The sequence below is a fragment of the Sander vitreus genome, chromosome 14, assembly GCF_031162955.1.
Source record: "Sander vitreus isolate 19-12246 chromosome 14, sanVit1, whole genome shotgun sequence".
Lineage (NCBI taxonomy): Eukaryota > Metazoa > Chordata > Actinopteri > Perciformes > Percidae > Sander > Sander vitreus.
In genome coordinates, this window is record NC_135868.1 from 23,738,963 (window position 1) to 23,764,933 (window position 25,971).

The 25,971-nt window shown below is 40.1% G+C and overlaps 1 protein-coding gene across 2 annotated transcripts in view; it reads right to left on the reverse strand.

Annotated features, from left to right (window-relative positions):
• ctdp1 (CTD (carboxy-terminal domain, RNA polymerase II, polypeptide A) phosphatase, subunit 1) overlaps positions 1 to 25,971 on the reverse strand; it is a 99,201-nt gene that overhangs the window by 31,332 nt on the left and 41,898 nt on the right. For both annotated transcript variants that reach the window (XM_078267407.1, XM_078267408.1), the window contains exon 13: positions 17,978 to 18,198. In XM_078267407.1, the coding sequence (XP_078123533.1) occupies positions 17,978 to 18,198 (221 nt within the window). The remainder of the gene's footprint in view (positions 1 to 17,977; positions 18,199 to 25,971) is intronic.

Genomic DNA, 25,971 nt, shown 5'->3' on the forward strand with positions numbered 1-25,971 from the left:
CACAAACCTAACATCCATATTGTGACAGACTAAACATGGTACGGTTCTTTACACAAACTAATATATTTATTTCCCTCTATTCACACACAATGAGGCATATTTTCAGTTGTGATTGAACTGTATTTTTTGAGGAACTGTAGGGCACTTAACATCAGGTCTACAATTAGAACGGACCGACCGCAGTGACGTTTTTAGTGGAGCTGTTCGTTTAAGAGTCGACTCAGAAGAAAGCGAACGTTTTGACAATAAACTACATCAACACAACAGTATGTGGAGTTAAACTGGACGGGCCCAATAACCTCTGAATAGTTCTACAAAAAGGCAACCGGACAAAAAAATGTTTACAGCCGTATTTCGGATACCGTGGTGGCAGAAATTTTGCCATGCTGGGCCGCCACTATAAAATCAACATAAAGGAAACACTGGACACATTCATTTGTTTTGGACAATCTTGGTAGTGAAAGTGTTAACAGTAGTTAGGAGTAAATCCCTGAGCCATGCATCACTTTGTACCAAAAAGTCCTCTCGCTAATCCTCAACTGGAAGCCTCCTTTTGTTTGGCTTGAGCCCTATAATCAGTCTGCAGTATTCACTTTCTAATAAACTGAGAATGGTGCTATCCAATCCATCAAAATGTAAAACTACTATACCCAAAAACAAATGGAATAATCACATGAATGTAATCGCTGCATATACGACAACAAGTTGTCAGTGGTCAACCCTGAATCTTAAGTTAAGACATTTTAAACTGTTTATCAAAAGACTTTCACGAAACATTATGAGGAGTGTTTGTACCAGGACTGTCTGGGGAGGGGGCCAAATGGGCCCATTAGTACTTTTCGAGGGGGTCAGTGTTATCGGGCTGATATCATGGAAATGATGGTTTGTTTTTCTCCGAGAGAGGGAGATAACCATGTGTACATACATACATACAAGAGCATGTACCCATAGTGTCTCTACGAACATCAGAATACCTCCTCCTTTATACTTTTTTTGGGACTTTTGGGACACATTCCAAGCTATCTATTCCTGTGGCACAATGTTACCTTCAAACTAATCCTTATATGGAAGATATTTCTAATAGATTCACACATTCCAGGCTCCAATTTCCTGTGTGTGAAGGTTGTTCTCAAACTAACCCCACACACAAGACCTTAGATAAGATATGAAACACATTTAAAACTAATACTGTGAAAACTGTACACCTGCTGAGTGCTATAAAAATCTTTTTCAAAAAATGTCATAATTGATATCCATGATATTGTAATAGACATATAACTGGTTTTGTTTTCTAAAACTGTAGCGTTGACTGAAGCCGCTCAGCCGACCAATGACTGGAGCGTAAAACGACTGATGTTATGACGCCGCAATTACGTAGTGATATTGAAGAAAAATATTTGTTATAATGAACTGAAGCGTTTTAGAAATTCAAAAAATAAAAATAAACAACAAATAGAAATACAAAAATGTTGCCAAAGTATAAAATATGAATTAAAAAAAAAAAAATAGGGTGATCAATGCTGCTCAAAACCCAAAGTGAGGAGCAAAAATTTGATCCAGCTTCGAATTAAAGCTCTACATATGCATTGGTACATATACAATTCATGGTTGCAGGAGTATACATTATTCATGCTGTTCATAGTACTTTATGAATACCTTAATTTGAGAAGCCTTATTTTTAAAGGCTGAACTGTTATGGCTCATGAATTCCACTGACTGATACCAGATATATGAGACACATGAGAAACAGGCACAAAAAAAACGTGAAAAACTTTTAAGTAAGGCACTTCTGATCGAACCAATTCAGCCTGACAAGTGCACTGCAGCAATGGCCTGGAACTGTGACTGCACTAACTTAACCATATGTGACAAGAGCTTCTGAGAGATGAAGGTTCATCCACCTTTTATATCAACCCTGCAACCTCCTTGTTAAATCTTAAATCTGTTAGAGCCCAGAGTGCCACTGCTCACCATAAATCATTCACATCAATCCAGACTTGACAGCTAATGACCACCAACGCATCCACAAGTGGGCTGAGATACCAGCTGAGTCCTGAGTTATAGTGATGCATTTAACAGCATTAAAGCAATTCAATGTCAAGGAGCACAAACAGAGTAATATAGACAGAGAGTTACAGTGGTTGGGGTTAAGCCAGTTCAAGGCTGATTTTGATTGAAAAAGGTCAGTAAACTCTTCCTTTTTTTCTCAGCAGCTAATGAGAGGAGACAGTAATGACTTAAAGAAATAAAAAAATTTTTTTTTTTATATGCATAAACACCCGTAGGTGACGTAATCTCTGTCTCCCTGGTGACGTAATCTCTGTCGTCGTTACTGTGAATAAATGGATCGCCTATACAGCGCAATGGACACTGGTTTATTTTTGGCCCAGAAAACAAAATGTGTCCAAAACAACTTCAGTGGCTTGTTAAGATAATGTATACTAGTTTTGTTGAAAGCCACTACAGATATGACTACATTATTTTGTGGTGTATTTGGTCTTCTACTCGACTCTTCTGCAAATGAGGTAGTGTATGAGAGCTGCAGTGATGCTTGTGTAAACCTGGCCTGTTGGCTGGTATTTGAAATGCGTGAGTTAGGCTAATCAGGGTTTCATAGTGGTGTATGCAATGCCATTTTGTTCAATATTAAATAAAAACATAAATGAGGCAATGAATATATAAATAAAAGTAAATATAAATATATAAATAAGTCAATATAGTTTAATAACCAAATACATAGTTGTACTTTTATTTATTTTAGGGGACTTTTATTTCAAAAGTACACATTTCATTATTTCAAGGGATTTTTATTTAACCCTTGTATGGTGTTCAGGTCTGTGGGACCCGTTTTCAATGTTTGCAAAAATTATGCTATTTATTATTTCTTCTTACTCAAACTCACTGGCCTCGGCTCATTTTCTGTGAAGAACATAAAAAAATAAGGTGGAGGTGTTCGGGTCTAGGTGCTATGAAACTTAACTGTGTCCTCCACCTAATTGGGCCTGCTGTGTGTGTGTGTGTGTGTGTGTGTGTGTGTGTCTGTGTCTTTGCATCTCTGTGTGTGTCTGTGCGTCTGTATGAGTGCGTGTCTGAGTGTAGGTGTCTGTGTCTGGGAATGTTGTCTTTCTACACCTGCTATTGCCACACAAATTTAAAAAAAAATCTTACATTTCAAGCACGTTCACCTGTTCTGATTAAGTTCTAAGAAATAAGCACCAATAATGATCAAAAATCTTGTTTCTATTTTTTACCTTTTTTTATAATTGAATTTCCTTGTTTTCTCAAAATTATCTAAATCATAAATGTGATCTCACAGGGGTAAATGGCAAATATGAACCATAAATGATGTATATATCATTGGTAATTGAGCTCAAGTAAAAATATGTTAAGTATTTTTACATAACTTGATTTAAAAGCCTAATAATGTGGTGGGTCCACCAGACCCGGGAACATTGGCTGTGTAACAAAAATATGAACACCACACAAGGGTTATTAATATCTATTTTATTTCCCTGTCTATTTATTCCCACCTCTTATATTCACAGCCTCAGCCAAAAAATTCAGAAAATAAAAGATCAGAAAATAAGATTGCATCATAACAGACTATTAAGATGGTCATCATGAAAGAGGACACTCATTACCCACACACAGGGGCGCCGCCAGGAACTTTGGGCCACATGACAAAAAATCTAATTGGGCCCCCTGTAGTCACCACATATCTAGGACCTAACTGTCCCATCAAAAGCTTTACATAACTCTAATTAAAGGCTTGCAACTGTCTTGCTTCTTGTAGTTCAATACTAGTACTAGCACAATATTTACTGCTGGTGATTTGTACATGCATGTCTAGTAGTCTAGTCTAGTATGCAGTTCACTATTTGATGCAAGATTAAAAGCAACCATAAAAAAATGTGCTGAAGGCCATCTTTTACAGTCTCAATGTATTTGACAAAATGGAAAATTCTCTTAACAAAATTATTAGTATTATTAATCATTATTATAATTTTTAAAAGACCGAGAAATCCCCACAGACTCCCTGCAATAATGCTAACTGGCATGTCATTGAACACAGTGTTGCTCACCTTCTTCACTGGGACAGGGAGGGGCACGGTTAGGGGGAGACTGGGGGGGGGGGGGGGGGGGGGGGGGTGCTGCTGACTCATCTGTTGTTAAGTCTGCTAAAAGGGGCAGGGACAATGATTTAATATGAATATCTTGCTAAACGTTTCCCTGCACTGATTAAATGGTGATTAACGTAGGCTCAGTCTGTAGCTAGCTAGCTTATTTCACTATGGACATTAAGCCAACAGGTTAATACCACTCACAGACTATAGGCTACAAACCTTTCTTGGAGAAAAACTGGGTTACAGTTTGACACCCTTAACTTTGTCTTTCCTCTCTCTCTTTTCTTTTTTGAAAACCAGATTTTGATTTAACGTTACTTGGCAACACTGTAGTCACTGGAGTTCTGACACATCAACTGACTGCAACTAAACACCGTCACTGAGCGCTAAGGCAGGACCAAACCATTTCATGCAGATACAGGGGGTGGTCGGTCAATATGGTTTACTTTTTGGTCAATCGGGATTTTTAACTTTTACTGCCAAAAACAAGTAAAAACAAAGAGATCATTAATTGTATTATTATATTTGAAATATATATATATACTGAATGATGATGGTTTAATCATTTTATATTAGTTTTTTTTTTACCTATTTGTTGGGGCCCCTGGCAGTCATGGGCCCTTGGAATTGTCCTAACTTTTCCCCCCTATACCGCGCCCCTGCCCACACACACACACACACACACACACACACACACACACACACACACACGGCTCCATCTCTCATACACAACTTGTACTACACAGGCGCTCCTTCGCTCCTCATTCAGAAGGCTATAAAATATAAAAAAAAGAAATGAATGACTTGCAATTGGCAAAACAAAAAATTCCAGCAGACGTGGAATCTGCCCAATGAAGATTCTTGCTAGCCCATCATGCATTCATGGATCTTAAAAGAGTGAGCATGTAACTGTGCAATTATGATCCTTATCACAATGTGCAGGGGAATAAATCATCTTTGTTGAAGCCAATTAGTTTTGATTTGTTTCAAACACTGGTCCTTGGGACCCAGGCCACTGCTTAGTTGTTACTTGCTTTAACATGGCACTGTGGGTATAAATCCCTCCATGCTCAGTAGGATGGATTTCAACTGTGAAAAAATAAGATAATAAAAAAAAATAAAAAAAACAAGCAAGAGATTATTATTTGCATGCCATTAGATGCCTAACGGATCACAACAGAAATAAGAGCAATGTTGTTTTTCTACAAGAGAGAACGGCAGGAGCAGATACTGAATGATGATGGGAACAAAACAGAGACATTCACATCACTACAGTATCTTAGCAACAGATGTACATCTAGTTGCTGCCAAATATGAGGAAGTGGTGAAGCCAGGGATGGAGACCGACAGAATGGCAACTGCTAAGCTAGCTCCCGAAGGACTGCAGGTCCCACAGACTCATGTCTAAATTAGGAAGCCTTCTTCTGTAAAATCGTAAAATTGCCTCTAATGGCCTACTGGGAAACAATACAGTCAAATTCTTTTCTCTGTCAGACAGGAAAATTGCATTAACGCACTCTGGCAGAGTGTTGGAGGTGGATGTCAGACCTTTTTCATTTTATATCTCCAGAGAATAGGGCTTATAACCTTTCTTGATCATTATAGAATATATAGTATACTGCCCACTGTAAGAACACTAAAGGAGAGTTCTCACTAGACTCAGTATTAAACTTCTCATCTGTGACATTTAGTAAATGTTTTCATGTAAAAATGTTTTATCTGGTACTGTAGTGAAGATGATTGGAAATCTACTGAACATGCAAATATCTTATTAATAGGGTTGGGTACCGAAACGTGGTGCCAATAGGGCACCGGCTTCGACGTAAACGGTAGTAACGAGACCGAATAAGAACGAAAATTTCGGTGCCTCATTTCGATGCCTGACACTTTTTTTCTTCTTCAGAAGCATCGTTGCATGGGACACTACGTTACCATTAGCTAGTAGCTGGATTAAACACAATGGTTAAAATGCTGACAGCTTACGTTAAGCAGTGTAAAGTGTGACTGTATTTCCCTGTAGAGGATTCCAACACCGGGACGTAACAGGCTGACTGCAGCTGCCGTTGTCGGAAAAACAACACATAGACGGTGCGTTCACTTGAAACTCGCCAGCCTCGTGGTGCATTCAAAGTTATTGTAAATTACCCTTTTCCCATCTGGTGCTTCTTTGTGTCGCTCTTTAATGTCGCCAACTGTCGTTTTGTGCTCCTTTTTTATATTTTATATTATGTACATTATAAATAAAGAACAATTTTGCTCTCATCAGTCCACAGAATGTTGCCCCATTTCTCCTTTGGCCAGTCAATGTGTCATTTGGCAAATTTCAACCTATTCAGTACAGTAGTCTTTTTTTCAGCAATGGGACTTTGCGGGGGCTTCTAGCTGATAGCTTTGCTTCACATAGCCTTCTTCTGATCTTAACAGTACTCACAGGTAACTTTAAGTCTTATTTGATTTTTCTGGAGCTGATCATTGGTTGAGCCTTTGCCATTTTGGCTATTCTTCGATCCATTCGAATGGTATTTGACTGTTATTTCCCACGTCCCAAGGCATTTGAAATCATTTTGGCCGAGCAGCCTATAATTTTCTGCACTTCTTTATATGTCTTCCCCCCTCCAATCAACTTTTTAATCAAAGTCAGCTGTTCCTCAAAGCAATGTCTGGAACGACCCATTTTGCTGAGTATTTCAGTGTGAAATGCACTATAACCAGCATGCACAACATTTGCTTCCTTCCTTCCTTAAATATGGGCCATAATTGACACTTGTTTCTTCACAGAATCAATCACCTCACTAATTGAACACAACACTGCTATTATTTTGAACATGTCCCTTTCAATTACAGATTCAATTACACAGAATGAGCAGCATGGATGTCATGACTGTTGGATCTGTTGGTTTTCTATGACTCTACAACACTTACTAGTAAATTATTTGTCATGTAGAAATATCACTTCTACCAAAAAATGTGATTTATGAGGTTAGTGATGTTGGACTGCTATTATTTTGAACACAACTGTATATTTCGGTTCAGGCACCATTAAGGCACTGGCACCATTTTAGAAGTATCGTTTTAGCACCGGTATCGGGAAAAAAACCTAAACGACCCTACCAACCCTACTTATAAATATCACAGATATCTGTGACATATTTTCACTTTATGACATGTTCATATTTTTTGGCTGTTGTTAAAAGGACACACACAATAGGTTGGTCACAAGCACACTACTTTAACTGTAGCTTGGGCTAGAGAGGTGTGGGGTTTGAAAGAAGTGGGCATATGGGAGACAAGTCTGGGGTATAAAGAAAGCTACCATTTAGTGGCATTATGGGAAATGCAGAATCCAGTGTTTCTGGAGCTTAACCCATGCTGGAGATGAAAGTCAGTATCTTCAATATCTTGGCCTCTGCTGCTTTGGTTTTGAGCTTTTTTAATTTTTTGTATCCGTCTATTGCGAGTCCTCTAATTGTATGGAAGTGCATACTTTATTGCTGCTTTTGTATGCTCTATACTTGCCTTGAAGAAATTCAGTGCATGGGGGTCGTCGGACAAACTGTAGGGCAAATGGATTTGTCATTCATTTCAGGTTACAAGGGATGCATAATTATTGAGGAAATTACTTTATTAGTTTGAGAAAGCTCTTCAGTAAACTTTGTGGTTCAAAATAGATTGCAGAGTTGTACATACTGTAGCTTGCAAGCATGTTTTTCCTGCTTGTACATTTTAAATGTTCATGTTGCTCTTATAGCATGTAAGGACTTCAGTTCTTTGGCGGGTTCTCCAGGGGTCCTACAGAAATGGTTAAGTTAGAGCGGAGCCAAGGCAGGGGATGAAAGTAGCCAGTTGCAAATTAGGGGCTGTATTACCAAATGAGTGCACGTTACTGCTGTTTGAGCATCGATTTAAACCTGTTTCTGATTCAGAAGTTCAAAAACAAAAACAGAACCTAAAGCAATTTCTTGGTAGTCATAAGAGATAGCAGAAAGAAAAGAAAGAGACGGTTGATGCAGAGGAGGGCATGCAAAACTGTTTCAACACGTAGCTCTGTTGTTTGTAAATTTGGAGTGCTGTCAGTAGCGAGAAAAACGAAAAGAATCGGTGTTGCCTACACCGTGTTATCCTCCTGCTACAGTTTGCACCCAGGAGGCTGAAACAGGGCAAGTTTTAAACGTGCTTTTAGCCTCTTAACATGTTCAAAATGTCATGAGTGCTTACCCATGTGAAGTGATTCCTTCCGAGTGAACACAGTGAATCTGACTGAAGTAGATGTGAAAGAAATGCATAACTAAACGTAAGATTTATTTCATGGAATGTCAAGGGTTTGAACGGACCTGTAAAGCGAGCTAGAATATCTGCACACCTTAAACTTCTAAAATGTGAGGTTGCTTTTTTTGCAGAAAACACACAATGGTTAAAGACCATATCAGATTAAAAAAAACGTGGATTGGCCAAATTTTTCACTCAAGTTTCAACTCCAGGTCACGTGGCGCAGCAATCATAATTCATAAAAAAACACTCTTCAACGCCACAAACATTATATCTGACCCAAATGGCCGTTTTATTATTGTTTCGGGGTCCCTCTATCACAAACCTGTCCTGCTGGTTAACGTATATGCACCCAACTGGGACGATGAGAAATTCATAGAAAAAGTAATCTCATCCATACCTGACTTAAACTCGCGCTCCCTAATTTTTGGAGGCGACCTGAACTGTACAATTAAGCCTTCCTTGGACTGCTCCAGCCCAAAGTCTAAAATCCCCTCAAAAATGGCTAAAACATTGTCTTCGTTTATGAACCAAATTGGATCTTTTGACCCCTGGCGCTTTCGCTTCCCTCATAGTAAAGTATTCTCTTTTTTTTCACATGTTCACCATTCGTATAGCAGAATTGATTATTTTTTCATAGACAGAGTATTACTTTGTTAAAAACATAGAATATTCCATGTGCAGATATTGAGTCCGACCATGCCCCAGTAATATTAGATCTTTCCTTTCCACTTAACTCCGCCGACCGGGCCCCATGAAGATTTGATACTGCACTACTGACAGACGAAGGATTCTGCCAAATGATTTCGTCAGCCATTGATAATTTCCTAGAAACCAACATCAAGGATAATATCTCCCCCTCCTTGCTCTGGCAGACTCTTAAAGTGGTAATAAGGGGGGATATTATCGCTTACACATCTAGGGTGAAAAAAGCTAGGAAGCAAGAACAACTTCTCAGTTCAATACTTGACATAGACCGTCAATACTCTGCCTCTCCCACTCTGGAACTCTATAAAAAATAAGCTGGATCTTCAAACCAAATATGACTTATTATCGTCTGAAAAGACAGAACGCGTATTGCTGAAATCACGAGGCTTTGTCTATGAACACGGCGAAAAGGCTGGCAGACTGCTAGCGCATCAATTAAAAGTCTTCCGATCAACAGATTACACAGATACAAAAAGAAAAACGGGGAGCTTACTACAGACCCCCTCGAAATCAACAATACTTTCAAGGCATTTTATTCAAAACTCTATACCTCAGAAGTACCTAGTGATGACGCCGATATGCAAAACCTTTTTACAAATTTAAACGCCCCTGTTATCAGTTCCGCCCATAAAGCAGAACTAGAACTACACCTTCGACTAACAGAAATTTCAAATGCGATTTCGGCGATGCAAAGCGGCAAGGCCCCGGGTCCCGATGGATATCCAATTGAATTTTATAAAACATTTTCAACCAAATTAGCGCCACTTATTCTAGAAATGTTTAATGATTCGCTGGGTACTTGGGCCCTGCCACAGACGCTAACTGAAGCATCCATAACACTTATACCGAAGCCCGGGAAGGACAGAACACAATGTGGATCATACCGGCCCATTTCGTTGTTAAATAGTGACATTAAAATTTTAGCTAAGGCACTTGCCCGGCGTCTAGAATCGGTTACAGATGAGGTGATCTCCCCCGATCAAACAGGTTTCTGTTTGGAACTTCTAGATGGGGGAGGGAACACAAGGTGGCTCTATATGCCGACGACTTACTGTTGTATGTGTCTGATCCGATACGGTGTGTTTCCCACATAGTCCAGGTGTTGGATAGATTTGGTATCTTTTCGCGATATAAGACTAACCTTACGAAAAGTGAGTGCTTCCCAGTGAACAACCTAGCTCTTGCAATTCCACAAAAGGACCTGCCCTTCCACCTGGCTAAATCTGGCTTTAGATATTTAGGAATCAATATTACACGGACTTTCCCTAAACTATACAAAGATAACTTCATACCCCTCATTGATAAAATAAAAAACGATTTACAGAATTGGAGGTCCACTAATCTTTCACTGGCTGGAAAGATGAACTGTATTAAAATGAACGTGTTACCCCGATTCCTCTATCTTTTTCAAGATCTCCCTATATTTCTCCAAAAACCCTTTTTTCAGTCCATTGATAAAACGATATCATCATTCATTTGGGGAGGTAAAGCCCCTAGATTACAGAAAAGGCTTCTTCAGTGACATCGATCGCAGGGCGGACTGGGTTTACCAAATTTGCTTCACTATCACTGGGTGGCTAATATTCAGAAAATCATATACTGGCTTCATGCTCCAAAGCTGTCGTGGTGTGAAATAGAAAATGAGTCATGCATTCTGGCATCCCTTCCTGCCTTGGTTACTTCGAGTCTCCCTCTGTCTACTTCACCCTATACCTCCCTGTATAACCCTGTTGTTATCAATACTTTACGAATTTGGTCACAATTTCGAAACCACTTTGGTTTAAGAGATTTCTCTCATCTGGCTCCTATCTGTGATAATCATCTTTTTGTTCCTCCTAGATTAGACAACACCTTTGCCCTGTGGAATAGACTTGGCCTCTCCAAATTTAAGGATCTCTACAGCGAAGGTGTATTCTCTACCTTTAGTCATCTCTCTCAAAAATTCAACCTCCCCGGCTCAAGTCGTTTCTGATATTTCCAGATCCGACACTTTATGCAAAATCTAGATTCAAACTTGCACCTCAACCTACTGCTATGGATGACATCTTCCAAATTCCCTTCAATTTAATAGGCTTCATTGCGAGAATCTATTCCAACATATCATCTCTCGGAGACACCTCTCTCAATAGAATTAAAGGGAAATGGGAGGAGGAGCTTGGGGATGTAATACCTGAGGAATCCTGGACTGATGCTCTGAAGAGAGTTAATGGAACTACTTCATGTGCTAGGTTAGGTGTAATTCAGTTTAAAGTCTTGCACCGTACCCACTTCTCCAAGTCTAGGCTGGCCAGAATTTATCCTGGGGCGGATGAGAATTGTAGCAGATGTCATGTCGCCCCGGCAACATTAACACACATGTTCTGGTCATGTTCTTCCCTCTCGGATTACTGGTCAGAGGTCTTCAGAATACTTTCACAGGCACTATCCTTAAATGTGCAACCTAACGCCTACTCTGCCATCTTCGATATAGTGCCAGCTGACCAACGGATTATCAATAAGCATAAGGACATTATAGCATTTACAACTCTACTTGCCCGCCGAAGGATATTGTTGCACTTGAAATCCCCCATACCACCCAGCACCTCCTTATGGATGAGGGACCTTATGCTCCATTTAAGTCTCGAAAAGATCAAATACACACTTAGAGGGTCAAAAGACCTCTTCTATTCTACCTGGAACCCAGTAATGTCTTTCATAAACAAACTTAACCCTCCCTGATAATTCATGAATCCACAAGTACTAGATCCTGAGGGGTGACGCATGATGTTGCACAGCAAGCACGGCCTCCTCATTTATTTTCAAGCTTTACTTTTAAATTAGCTGCTTCCACCCTCTTTTCTTTTTGTTTAATTCTTCATACCTGTTGAATGATACCTTCACCTATTAATATTATAACCTTTATCTATTTATCTACTTATTTAATCTCCTTAGATTGGGATGCACTGGATGTTGTAGGGAGGGGAAAGGGGGGGGGGGGTTGTATTTGTTTATGTGTTCTGTGAAAAATCCAAAAGTATTGTCCTTCTATACAACTGTCTTTCTGTACCTTGTTCTCAATAAAAAGACAGTTGAAAAAAGAAAAGAAAAAGAAATGCATAACTGTTGTGCTAATTCAGCTCTGTTTAGTTCCGATGTTGAGACGGCAAGACTTAGGGACCGTCTACAAACTACAACACCGAAAAAAGATACAACAATATTTTCAAAAATAGGCATATGGTTATTTTTTAAAAGTGCTGTGGTACAACTAGCAGGAAACAAGTTATAATTGAGGTAAGTTTGGAGACACTACCTTATTTAATCAATAATAATATATATATATATATATATATATATATATATATATATATATATATATATATATATTAATACAATATTTTTGTATCTCTTTTCGGTGTTGTAGTTTGTAGACGGTCCCTAAGTCTTGCCGTCTCAACACCGGAACTAAGCAGAGCTGAATTAGCACAACTTTTATGCATTTATTTCACATCTACTGCAGTCAGATTCACTGTGTTCACTCGGAAGGAATCACTTCAGTGCCTACCCATGGGTAGGCACTTGTAATGACATCTCGAACATGTTAAGAGACTAAAAGCACGTTTAAAACTTGCCGTTTCAGCCTCCTGGGTGCAAACTGTAGCAGGAGGATAACACGGTGTAGGCAACAACGATTCTTTTCGTTTTTCTCACAAATGACAGCACTCCAAATTTACAAACAACAGAGCTACGTGTTGAAATCCACCAGAATTCTCCTATAAATGATACTTTAACTTTCCAAAGCATATTCCTGTGAGTTGGGTCTGCAAATAACGATTATTTTCATTGTCGACTTATCCATAGATTATTTTCTCGGTTAATCGATTACATGTTTAGTCTGTAAAATGTCAGAAAATGGTGAAAAATGTTGATCAGTGTTTACCAAAGCCCAAGATGATGTCCTTAAATGTCTTGTTTTGTCAGAAACCTATTCAGTTTACTGTCATAGAGAAGTAAAGACATTAAAAACATTGTGATTTAAGATGGAATCAGAAAATTGTTACTTTTGTCATTTAAAAAAAAATGACTCAAACCGATTAATCAATTATCAAAACAGTTGGCGATTCATTTAATAGTTGACAACTAATGGAGTAGTCTTTGCAGCTCTAATGTGAGTTAGACATTCTTTACAACATACAACCAGAAAGAGTTGTCAGTGGTTTAGAACATAGACTTAAGAGAAAGACAGAGGCCACAGAGGAGAATAATGACTAGGTAACCTGTGATATTGTTAGCCTGTTAGACTGGTATCTTTCCATGGGAGGACCCCAACACCTAGCTGCCAATTTCCAGAGCTTTCAGAATCAAATTGGCACTCTTCCACTTGTTATGTGTCAGTGTGTCTAATCATGGGATGCTCCTCTGCACCACTGGACTTCCAGGCGTTTTCAACAGCAATTAAGCAACATAGCGAACAGTGTATTTCAGGCTTGACTCATTAGCAGCAACCGAAGGTGTCAAACCAGGACTGAAATGTCCAACAGGGAAACGAAGGGGGGCTTGCCTGCTGGGGTCGGGGCATCCATGGATACAGAGCCACATCCAAGGCTACATTTACATTGCTACGTTTTGGTTTTTAAGCAGTGTTTTGAGCCAAAAGCAATACTAACACGCCCAAACTGCATATGTCATGAAGAGTCTCGTATACTGGGCATTCGCATGCCGGGTGAACAGGTGGCAGCATGTATACTCCGCCCGTTGCTGGTAACGTGGTGATGGTAACGTTAGCAGCTTAGTCTCAGAGAACGAGACGTCATGACCGATAAGGTCCAATCAGGAGGCGAAACATTGGCGTCAGTGTCGGTGTTGCCAAAGGTCTCCGTTTGCGGCCGTAGAGACTGCAACTCAACCCCGCAGATTCCAAACCAAAACGAGTCATAAGTGTTTTCAAATGTCTCCGGTTTAAGGGATCGGAAACGCCAGAGCAGTGTGAATGCGGAGTGTAAACGTAGCAAAAGATATTAGTTTTTAAACCAAAACGTAGCAGTGTAAATGTAGCCCAAGACAATGCTGGAGTGGAAAAACTAGAGCTGTAACAATTCCAAATTTTGCGGTACATTTTATTGTGCCATAAATAATTAGCGATTAACAATATTATTGTCTCTTTCAGTCAAATTAAAAAATATTTAGTGTGGGATTCGTAATATTGCTGGTGGACGTCGGACTAGTGGGCTGTAGGACCAAAGGGAATTCTTCGGGTTATTGAGAGGTCGGAACAATGGAGCGTCGGAGAAATGACATGGCACCCAAAGATACGGCAATTACATTAAAAAAAATTGCGATTAGACAATTATGTAATAAAAAGGCAAAAAAACTGGCCTAAGAAAAACCACCCCAAACAACGCGTCTCCTTTTTTTATGCTTTGGCAATCAAAGCCATGAGGCTGAACACAGATGTACAGACAGGAAATCCAAGTCTGGAGGTCCAGTGGTTCAACATTGGGGCTATTATCTGAGGACTACAGGCTGGGAATTTTGTTTATTTGGCCAACCAAAGTGTGACGGCTGCTATTCTCCTTCAACCCAGTGAAACTTGCTTAAGTTAAATAGATCTTTTTTTTTTACGGGTGGTGTAACTAAAACCATTATTAAGTGCTGCATTGCACTGCAATAGTTGCTGGAACGGCGCCATCATTAATGTTATTAGTTTAACCTGTGCTTTTCCTGCTATCATTTCCTTAAGGACATGACGTGTCCGAATTTTAAATGTAAAATGCATGCACTATGGAGTACTCTCAAAAATGTCAACAGTTGGACTAAAAATGTAGTCTCCATGTACATATATACACATTTATCACCTCATCAATAATGATGAACAATGTATTGCTCTCTCTAATTATTGAGCGTTTGTTTCATAGGGACACGTCAATAAGTGAATGAGTCATTTTGGACCAATCTTCAGAATGTGATTCATTTAGTAACATGTTTAAGAAACAAGAATATTCTGGTAGTACAATGGTTGGTATTGTCCCAAAAGGAACACTTAGGTTAAAACACTTGCCGGAAATGACGAGCGGTCGGCTCGGCTCGCCGCCTCTCAAAATCTGACGAAAAAAATTTAAACTGACCTTTGTCGATCAAAACAGATTCAGCAACTGCATGGCCTATTTCTCACTTAAAATGTTTTCAGAAACACGTTTCGGTGAACTATTTTCGTAAAATACGAGCTCGCATTCTGAACGAGCCGCCATTATGCTCGGTTGTGAAATCCGGGAGAAGCCAGACCCACGTGACGCATTCGTCCAATCAGCTGCCGGTCAACGTCCCTGGTCCCTCCCCTTTCCGCTTTGTAGTCAAGATGGCGCCCGTTTAGTGCGCGTAGTGTCCATTGTTCCACCCTGAACTTTTTGACCGTTTTTAGGGGGCCATCCGGGTACTTTCAGTGCGCTGACTTTTTGCGTTATCTACACTGTATACTTAAAAGTAAGTGTTTGAAGTGTGCAAGTGGGCGGTTTGAGACACAGCCAGTGTGTCACATGTTCAGGTGTGAAGAGACTTTCCATTTTTAATGACCCCATAGCATTGTACTTATTAATACATAAGAGGGGAACATTTTTCCAAAGGACAAACCCACTCTGTATTCCACTCCTCTTCAGAGAGCAACACAAATGCATGATCTTGCCTATCCAGACAACACTACAAAGAGAACACTGATAAAGATCTGTCCTCTATAAAGCCACCACAGGTGTTACGTGGGTCATATGTTGTAAACATGGCAACAGCAAACAGGATTCCAAACATGCTAAAAACGCCCCGCCCTGGCCAAATTATCCAAGTATGGATCTTAGAGATTATACAGTTATACACAAAGTTGCAGTGACACACCAAGAGCAGTAGCTGTAGAAATGCACATTCTGCGTGTCAGAGGATTAAGTGAGGTCGGCACATTTGAGGTCAGTGTAGTTGTAGTGTAGTGTAGTGAAGTTTCTGGGCCTATTTCATGCTATTTACTATGTTGATGTTTTCAACATGGACACATTTGTTACTGAACTTTGAAATAAACTGCACACGGTTTTATTTTCGGAATCTTTTTTTCAAATGAATGCATGGAGACAAATGTTAACAAAAAGACGACAAAAATAAGCCATCAGGAGTGAGTGAATCATGGCAGTCTAACGGCTTGGCTCAACTCAGCAATAAGAGACTAATATGTTCAGCACTCTCCGACTGCCTGCTGTCTGTTTGGAATTTGTCTCCATGGCAACGGACCAGACTGCCTGGCTTTCAGCATAGTTGATGAAGTGGTGTGTTAAGGTAATAGTCGTTGGAGAAGTAAGCCTTGAGAATATACAGTACATTCACAAGGGTTCTCGATGGGTTTCCATTCTTGCCAACTGCAATTTAAGTTAAGCATCCTTCCCACCCGGAGGTGTTTATGCAAGATGCAGAGGTGAGGGACGAGAGTGCCAACAGTGATGACACAGAGGAACCGATTAAGGAAACGTGTAACAGTAAATATTTGAGCTAAAGCGAGACAGAGAAAAAGAGGGAAAGAGAGAGTTATGTGATATCCATGTACCACATTTGACTTAAATACCAGGTAAAGCAAAATCTGTGATTTCTTTCTGAACACTTTATACATGTTAGAAAATACTGTGCTCCGTTCCACAAGCTCCCTTAGCTCTTTCAGTCTAATAAATACATGAAAAACAACTCTGTTAAATGTAGGGCTGGGTACCGAATGCGACTTTTTAGGCACCGACCGAATTTCCTCCATAGTATTGAGTATCGAAAAATGCCTCGTCATTCAATACCCAATTTCAATACCTAAGGAGTGAATCTCATCCACGTCAAGCCAATAAGCACGCAGCATGCTTCTACCGAGATCTCATATATATCATGTTTGTGATTGGCTGTCTAACGTTACACGTCGCAGAGACACGCAGGAAAAACTCGACGTTACACAGAGACGGGGCTCGCGTAGTAGGAGCTGAAAAAAATAAAATAAGAGATTTGTGCCGTAATGTGCAATGTTGCAATTTCTTTTTCGAAAAAAGTATCTGGTATCGAAGTCACGGTTTTGGTATCGGTATAGACATAGATCGATTTTTACGATACCCAGCCCTAGTGAAATGCCACAATCAGAAAAACACAAGCCAAAATAGCCGTCACTAACTTACCTTTCAGCCTGAATCGGCTTCACCGGCAGTTACTGCTCACTGCTGTGGGTGCGTGCTGTATGCTAATGTTAGCTGCTGAACTACAGTCTGTCAGGCGACTTTCTCTTTGCCGATCATTCAAATATGGCTAGGTGGTCATTAACACATCTTTCTGTGGTGTGACCATAGAAATAAAATGGATAGAAAGGCCATTGAACTGTTTCCCGTGGTCATTTGATTGGTACACAACAAAAAGGGCGACTGCTGTTAGTTGTCATAGTTGTCGCAGCTATCTGGGAGGAGAGCCGCCCGACGCAGCTCGGTGTTCTCGAGCCGAATAAAGTGGTCACTCGTTGCGACAGCATTCAGCATTCAGTTAAGTTGACTTATTTAGCCGGCCGCCTCTCTGCCTCACAACGTCACTATTCCGCTGCTCGTTTGTCCAGTACGGAAAAACCTTCAGCTCCGCAACTTGCCGGAAGTCGGGTTAAGTTTATACGTTACCATGGCAATGGTACGCACAAAAATGGCTGCTGCTCTGACCATTCTGCTACGTTGATTTGAATGGAAATGGCCGTTCTACTGTATTCATTTTATTTCTATGGGCGTGACCATCTCAGAACACATTTATTTTTGCTTTACCCGGACTTTTAAGAAGGGTTGCTGGCTGAGCAATAGACAAGACACCAGAAGGAGTGACTATACTAGACAGACCGGTGGATTTCACAGTGATGTTGTGTGTCTCACCTTGGCACACTAGCCGGCACACTGGCCTCACTGGATGGTGTCTGGATCCTCTCTTCCGAGCTTGCGGCCTGAGGACCGAGCCTTCCTTCTGCTATTTGTCCAGCTCCCGGCTGCTGCTGCCGCTGCTCCTCCTCTTCATCCTCCGCCTCCTCATTACCCGGCTTCTCCTTTCCCCGGCCCTCACTTTCGTTGTCGCTCTCCTCGCCTAACATGTCGTCCACCTGTTTGTTTGTTTTAAAAAAAAGGAGCTTCTGTGAGATAATGTTTTAAACTTTGGACAGGGCCAGGTCAAACGATCGATTTCTCTCTCTACTTTCAGTTTGTAGTTTGCATGTCAACTAGGGCTGGGCAATATATCAATATTATATCGATATCGTGATATGATACTAGATATTGTCTTAGATTTTGGATATCGTAAAATCGTTGTATGGCAAGTGTTGTCTTTTCCTGGTTTTAAAGGCTGCATTACAGTAAAGTGATGTCATTTTCTGAACTTACCAGACTGTCACTGTTCTATTAGTTGCCTTTACCCACTTAGTCATTGTATCCACATTACTGATGATTATTTGTCTAAAATAGAATTGTGAAAATATTTCGTGAAAGCACCAATCGTCAACCCTACAATAGCGTCGCAATATCGATTTTGAGGTATTTGGTCAAGAATACCGTGATATCTGATTTTCTCCATATCACCCAGCCGTAATGTCAACATTTTCAGCATGTATACATTTATAACGTAACTGCCAGAAATATCCTCGCACTTTGCGTATGGACTACTCTCAAGTGCAGATGAGAAAAATGACTTTCGCTCCTTCTTATAAATGCCAGTTAGTTTTGACCTTTCATTATTTTGTATAAGACGTCCACCAAATCTGAGCCAAAATAAAACATCGCTAACCTTCGGTGAATTTCATGACGTAACTTTTGATTAAACAGAACCAATGACATTTTCTATTTAATGATTAAAGCCTGCCTTCAAGTATCTTGAAGAGGAACTGGGTGTATTTGCCCATTCCCTTGATGCACTGCAGATTCCAATTAAGCATCTAATTATATCTGGAAAGCAGTTTTCATTCTCTAAATAATTGGGTTACATACTGTACATAATGTACAGTAATATTGGAATGTGATTAAACTTGGAGGCAACAGTTAACAGTATGTCATATGTCAACGAGAGACTGACCAATAAAATGCTTTAAAATTCAGCCGATATTTGTTTTTACATAAACACACAGCATAAACATATTTGATAAGGTTCTCTTGAAGAAACAGTTAGACGTATTTGCTTTCTTGCCGAGAGTTACATGACCACTCTCGTGTCCGTACGGTCGATATGAAGCTACAGTACAGCCAGCAGCTGGAAAGAAAAAGTCTAGCACATTGTTTCTCGTAAAACCATTTTCATACGTCTTTTTTATGGATTGAATAAACAAGATATAACATGTTCATTGGTGAGTTTTACAAGTGCTGGTAGGCAGATTGTGTAACTTTTCGACAAAGCCAGGCTAGCCGTTTCCCTGTTTCGGCTAAGCTAAGCTAGCCTGCTGCTGGCTGTAGCTGCGTATTTAGTACAGACGTGAGAGTGGTAACAATCTTCGGTAACACTTTACTTGAAGGTATCTACATAAGAGTGACGTGACACTGTCATGAACACATGACGCTGTCATGACACATGAACCCTAACTTGTCATAACAAAAACCAAATGACACTCACTAAAAGAAGTGTTATGTCATAAACGTTTATGACTTGTTTATAATGTTTATGACACGTTCATGACAGTGTCATGTCACTCTTATGTAGATACCTTCAAGTACAGTGTAACCCAATCTTCTCACCCAACTCTTGGCAAGAAAGCCAATAAGCATATTGCTAGATATGTCTAACTGTTCCTTTAAAATTGGTTATTAAAGATGTGTCACTGTAGGACAACAGATACTGGATTTTGGAGGCAGATATTGATGATTGGGTTTGAAAAACAACAACATTTATTGGCAGATATTCTCTCTTTTACACAGAAACAACTCTGTTGGACACACTTTGTACTGGTATAACTTTCTATAATATTCTATATCTATAACTATCTCAAATGTATCTTTGGCATCTCTGTACACAATCTCGTTACGTATCAGCTGACATACACTATATGCCAAAACTAATGCCGGGGGCGGGCCCATTTAACAGACTCTGAGAGTAACTTGTGGGTTGTGTTTGCCATTAATGCCACAATGCAAGATGTGGACACTTGGAAACAAGCGGTACAATAACATTCTGTCCAATACAGAGAACCACAAACTACAGGCTCAGAATCACCACAGAGTTACAGCAACAACTCTCACATACTCTGGAAGTCTGAACTAAAGCCAAACATTGTTAGGAGTCACAGAGGCTTTATTAGGTCTTTATTGCAGGGCTATAGTAATAGATCATAGACTAAACAGGGGCTGATTGGTTTTCTCCACCTTCCGCAGGTGGAATAATGTTTGAGGTATGGTAATAAACCCATCGCATTACATTTCTAGCAACGATCCGAAACAATCCAAAGTGTAATCTCTCTCGTAGGATATCCTGCCAGCTATTGAAAGCAAAATTGTCACCTCCACAAGCTCATCATTGTTTGTTTAACTTATTTTAGAGAATGTGTGACATGCACCTACAACACCAAAACACATTCCTTGTATGTGTAAAAAAAAAAAACGTACTTGGCAATAAAGATTTTCTGATTCTGATTAAGTTTGTTTTTTCTTGAGCAGTTCATAATTTAGACAGCCCCAAGGTTACGGACCATTTAGATCAGGTTAGCCAACGTGCGAACACTCAAATAAATAGAACTCTCAGGTGAATATTGCCACAGAGAATATGCGGCCTCCCGTCCATTGACTCATTAGTAGCATGTAGCTGAGGGAAAACTGGAATGAATGCAGGGCGACATTCTCTTGGTGCTAGAGCCAGATTATTTCTGGAATCAAACCAGGCTAATTAATGCTGAGTTCTTTGGTTATGTGGACAGCCACAGAGCGCCTTGGTGAAGGTAGAAGGTAAGTGTGCCCGAGGCAAGGCTGGTCTGGAAATAAAATATAAAAAAAAAAAAAAAAAACAGAACAGCTCTGAACAAGTTGGGTTAGTGTTTCCGTTTGCTGAATCGAATTTGAATGAGAATGACCGTGCAGGACACCAGAACATTACAGAGTAAGACGCGGGCTTCGTTTGTTCCCTGTCAGCAACACACAATATAAGATTTTTCCTCAACACAAATTGCTTTTCTTTCCACTACAATGTTTTCTTTTGTCATGGCATTTTCCCCATCACTATCTAATAACTATTCTATTTTTCTGTCAATACAGTGAAAATATGAAGAGAGCTGGACGGAGTCAAACAAAAGAGCGACTTAGCTTTCAGACAGCAGATGAGCAGAGGCCTACAGAAAAAATTGCACATTCAAAGCCCATACACAAAGCCCATATAACAATGCTCAACAGATATTAGCAGGTTTACACCACCAACAACAAATGGACATATAAGCAGGTGGGTGGTATGTTCCAAACATTTTTATTAATAAAAATGTCATTTTTGGTTCCGACCGACACTGAAGCTCCTGTAATTTCATTAATGCAGATGTTGACTGTAATAAACAGACCCTTTTTTCAAGGCAGTGGCAAGAGCTAATTTCTGAGCACAAATGCATAAATATAGGGGCCAAACACTTCCGTGTTCTGTGCATCAGAGCAGTTCCTGTCTACTAGTGACAAATACCACTGAGGCTCTGTACAGTAATTGGCCAAAGGAGCCATGTCTGCTTCTGATCACGACCCTTTTAAAACTAATCTGTAGTTCACTAAGTCTTGAGGGGTCTTACAACCTTGGCAGAAATGGAAACATTAACACACTTCCCACAGCACCCTTTTCCTGGCTGTAATCAAAGGCCAAGCAAAGAGCACACCACAAAACTTTTTTTAAAGCACAGCACGACACCCCCTCAAAGATAGTTTTCAGGTTATTGGTCTCATCACTGCAAACAGAGTTTAGTACGAGTGGGATTCCAGGGCATAGCATTTATTTTTGGCTAAATGCTTCAGTTGCAATGCTATTGCGTTAGGACACCGTTTGTAGCTACCATGTGTTCTACTGTGATGAACAATCTGTTCGAAAGAAGGATATACTGTAGAATAGGGGTGTGCAAAAAAATCGATTCATATGTTTTAATAATAATAATAAAAAATAATAATAATAAAAAATAAAAATAAAAAAATATATATATATATATATTAGGGCTGTCAAACTAAATTTTCTTAATCGCGATTAAATCGTTGAATTTCTATAGTTAATCGCGATTTATTATTTTATCACGATTAAAATTATTATTATTTTGCATTTCAGAACTGTTTTTAAGTACATGTTAACAATGGAAAGCCATTCTTACCAGTGTATCTTGATTGGGAATCAAATGAATGCAAAGAAAGTGACTTTATGAACTTGATTTTAAGATTTGTATTTGTTTATTATATATTTAATCTAGTCACATATTTGAATCTAGAGTCAATATTAGGGTTGGGTATTGTTTGGTTTGGATACTGGTGCTAAAGCGGTACTTTTAAAACGGTACCGGTGCCTTGACGGTGCCTGAACCGATGCTTTTTAAGAAAGTTTAAAAAAAAGAAGGGTACTAAACAGTTGGCGACATTAAAGAATGGCTCGTTTATTGCTAAGGCCATATCGTCAAAATTAAATGTTTAATAATAATGTAATCACTATAACAATAACTTATTTCACTAGTAAATAGCTGTTGAATGACAAAAACAACCACCAGATGGGAAAAGGGCATTTAAAAACAACTTTGAATGCACCACGAGGCTGTAAATTACCAGTTTCATTGAACGCACCGTCTGTGTTTTTCCGACAACAACAGCTGCAGATTGTTACATACCGGTGTTGAATCCTCTACAGTGAAATACAGACACACTTTACGCCGTTTAGCGTTAGCTGTCAGCATTTTAACCGTGTTTAATCCAGCTACTAGCTAGCGGTAGGCTAACGTTAGCTGCTGTTGAGTATAGTGTTAACTAGCGTCACGTGCAGCGATGTTTCTGTTTCCTGTAACGTCTGTTTTCAGAGCATCAGAGAGAAGTGGAGGCATATCAGTGGCACTGGAATGAAGCACCGAAATCCGCGTTGCTATTCCTGCAGCAGCAGGATGTGTTACAAGAAAGTACGGCAAAATAGTAGCCTGTTAGGCACGACGCAAAGCCGAGTGAAGTGAAAATAAATTAATAAATGGCGGCATACAATTAATACGATTAAAAAAAATTAACGCATTATGCTCGACCCTTAATTGCATTGAGATTAATGCGTTAATGCTGACAGCCCTAATAGCCATATATATATATATATATTTTTTTTTATTGTATGTCTACTGCAATCATGTGGAAAAGTAACTACATTTACATACTGTGAATCGTTTGTTTTTTTAAATCGAGAATCGTTTTTGAATCGAAAATTGATTTTGAATCTAATCTTGAGCCTGAAAATCGATATTGAATCGTGACATTTTCTGAATCGTGCACCCCTACTGTACAACATTTAGAGGACAAAAGAGCAAACATGAAAATGAGGAAGTATTTTGTCTGCAGTCAAAAAGCTGCTGATAATCGTTTGATCATATGCCTATTATCCACAAAAAGTAGAATATAATGGAGCTCACATTAAGTGACACATCAAATCGTACAGCGATCAGCGATGAAAGCAGATTAGATTTCCTGTCCAGCAAAGCTGTTAAGATTTCACTTCTAAACTCTGGACATAAATACTTTAACTTCAGACTCAAATCTGGCCTTAGGTGTTACTCTTACTGAAAGATTCACCTGCGGCAAAAAGCAGCCGACTGTCATTCGTTTTAAATGAAAGCCAGCAATTAGGAGTGGCTGTTACTGTGGGAGCAGTGAACTGCTGAGGCCCAGGGCAATGAGTTTCAGGTAGAGCTCAGGACAACTTCAATAAAATTGGCAGCCATTGCACAGGGCTTTGATTACCGTCCTACAACTCGGGAGAGACACAATAGCATACCTGCCAGTGAAAATCAGCAGCAAAACAGGCGAGGCAGAAACCCACAGTGAGAGCCCGACACATTTCCACGCAGCCACTCAATCAGCACTTATTGTGTGGACCAATTTCCATTTTAGCTTTGTTATTGTACAAAGAGCTTGCATCATCCCCCCAACTGACGACTGCAAATGGAGAAATTTACATAGGAAAATCCCGCCAAAGGCTTCACTCCCTGACGAAATGAGCAACTCCATCTCCGAAAGGTAGTCAGAGGTGGTAATAGGGCAGAGAGTTGATTGCTGAATGGAGTACGAGCGCTGACGGGTCATTTAATGTGGGCTCAGAGGATGATAAAGGCTTCACATTGATAGAGGAAAGTTCATCTGAGGCAACGGGGCGGGAGGGGGGGATGATTGCAAATGTGAGGTGAGGTAGACATGATGACAAGGTGCATTACTAGTAAATCAGCCCGCAAAAGAGAAGTTAAAAAGTGATGAAGTGAGGCGATGAAACAGGAGCACAAGGACCTCCAATGCCACTCTGCTCATACCTATATTCACCCAAGCTGTTCATCAGAGGCCCAATTCCATACAGTGACTGAGTCAAGTCCCGTTCTGACGGAACAAACGCAACAAGAATTCTCATCTTGACTCCACGTCCGCCTACTCCTTACATGAGGGAAGCACTCAGATGTAGAGAAAGCAACAATCCTTTGAGGACAAGAATTCTTAAGCGGCTCTGCAAACGGGAAGCTATTGGCTTCTTTTCACCATCATCTCCGAAAGACGTGCTCCACTGCAGCGGAGGTAAGTCAAGGGTAGTTACATAACGCTGAAGTCAAAACATTACTTTGGAAAGGAACAGCCTCAAACATGAAATACTTCAGAGAGTTCATTCAGAGACTTCAGAAAGTTTTTATATCAATGATGTACTTTTCTGAATCTGTATGGTTCAGAAAAAGTTCCAGACCAAATTACTCCTGACAGAATGGATGGTAATTTTTAGAGCGAGGACCAGAAATTTGACATCTTGCCAAAGTCAGATGACTGAAGATATTTCCGTCCCGGCTGCCAAAGACTGTGTGCAAATGGAAACCGGAGCAGAGGGCATATTCACAGCGCTCCAGCTTTAGGGACGAACAATGACGTCTGGTGTGTATGATGGAAACCACTGTTGCAAGTGTCCTGGTTCCAAACATACTGGTAATGACATCATTCGATCAGGCATAAACGGTGCAAATGACATGGCGTGGTCACATCATAACCCCTGCTACGTATCTGCTCTGCAAGGACTATAAAAAGCATGTTTATCTCCATGGACTGCACGCCAAACAAATGCAATTATCACCCTATTACAAGTACAAGCGGCCGAAATGGGTTTCCTCAGGAGGGGGGCTGGCGTCCCCCTTAAGAGATAGGATGAGAAGCTCAGTCATCCGTGAGGAACTCGGAGTAGAGCCGCTGCTCCTTTGTGTCGAAAGGAGCCAGTTGAGGTGGTTGATGTTGGTTAAGGATGCCCGAACCACCAGCTGGGAGGAGGCCTCAGGTTCCCCCAGTCAGAGCTGGCTAATGTGGCTTGGAAAAAGGAAAGTTTGGGGTCCCCTGCTGGAGCTGCTGCCACCGCCACCCCGACCACGGATAAGCGGTTGAAGATAGATGGATGGATGGATGAATGGACCCTGGCATTATTCTAAATTCCATAGCCCTAGCATTTTATCAAAGCTGTGACTGACAAGATGATCAGCAGCACTCATATCAGAAGCATATCTGTAGAAGCTCAGTTGGGCCTGCTGTGATTCTTCACACTGAAGCTGTAATCACAATTCTATTGCCAAAGGCTTTCATATACCCAATGGTCCCAGTAGCAGGGTCCTGGGACACCATCCGGTTGGACAAAAAAAAAAAAAAAAAAAAACTAATTATTATGCCTGATTGCATTGGCACACAAAAAACAGAAG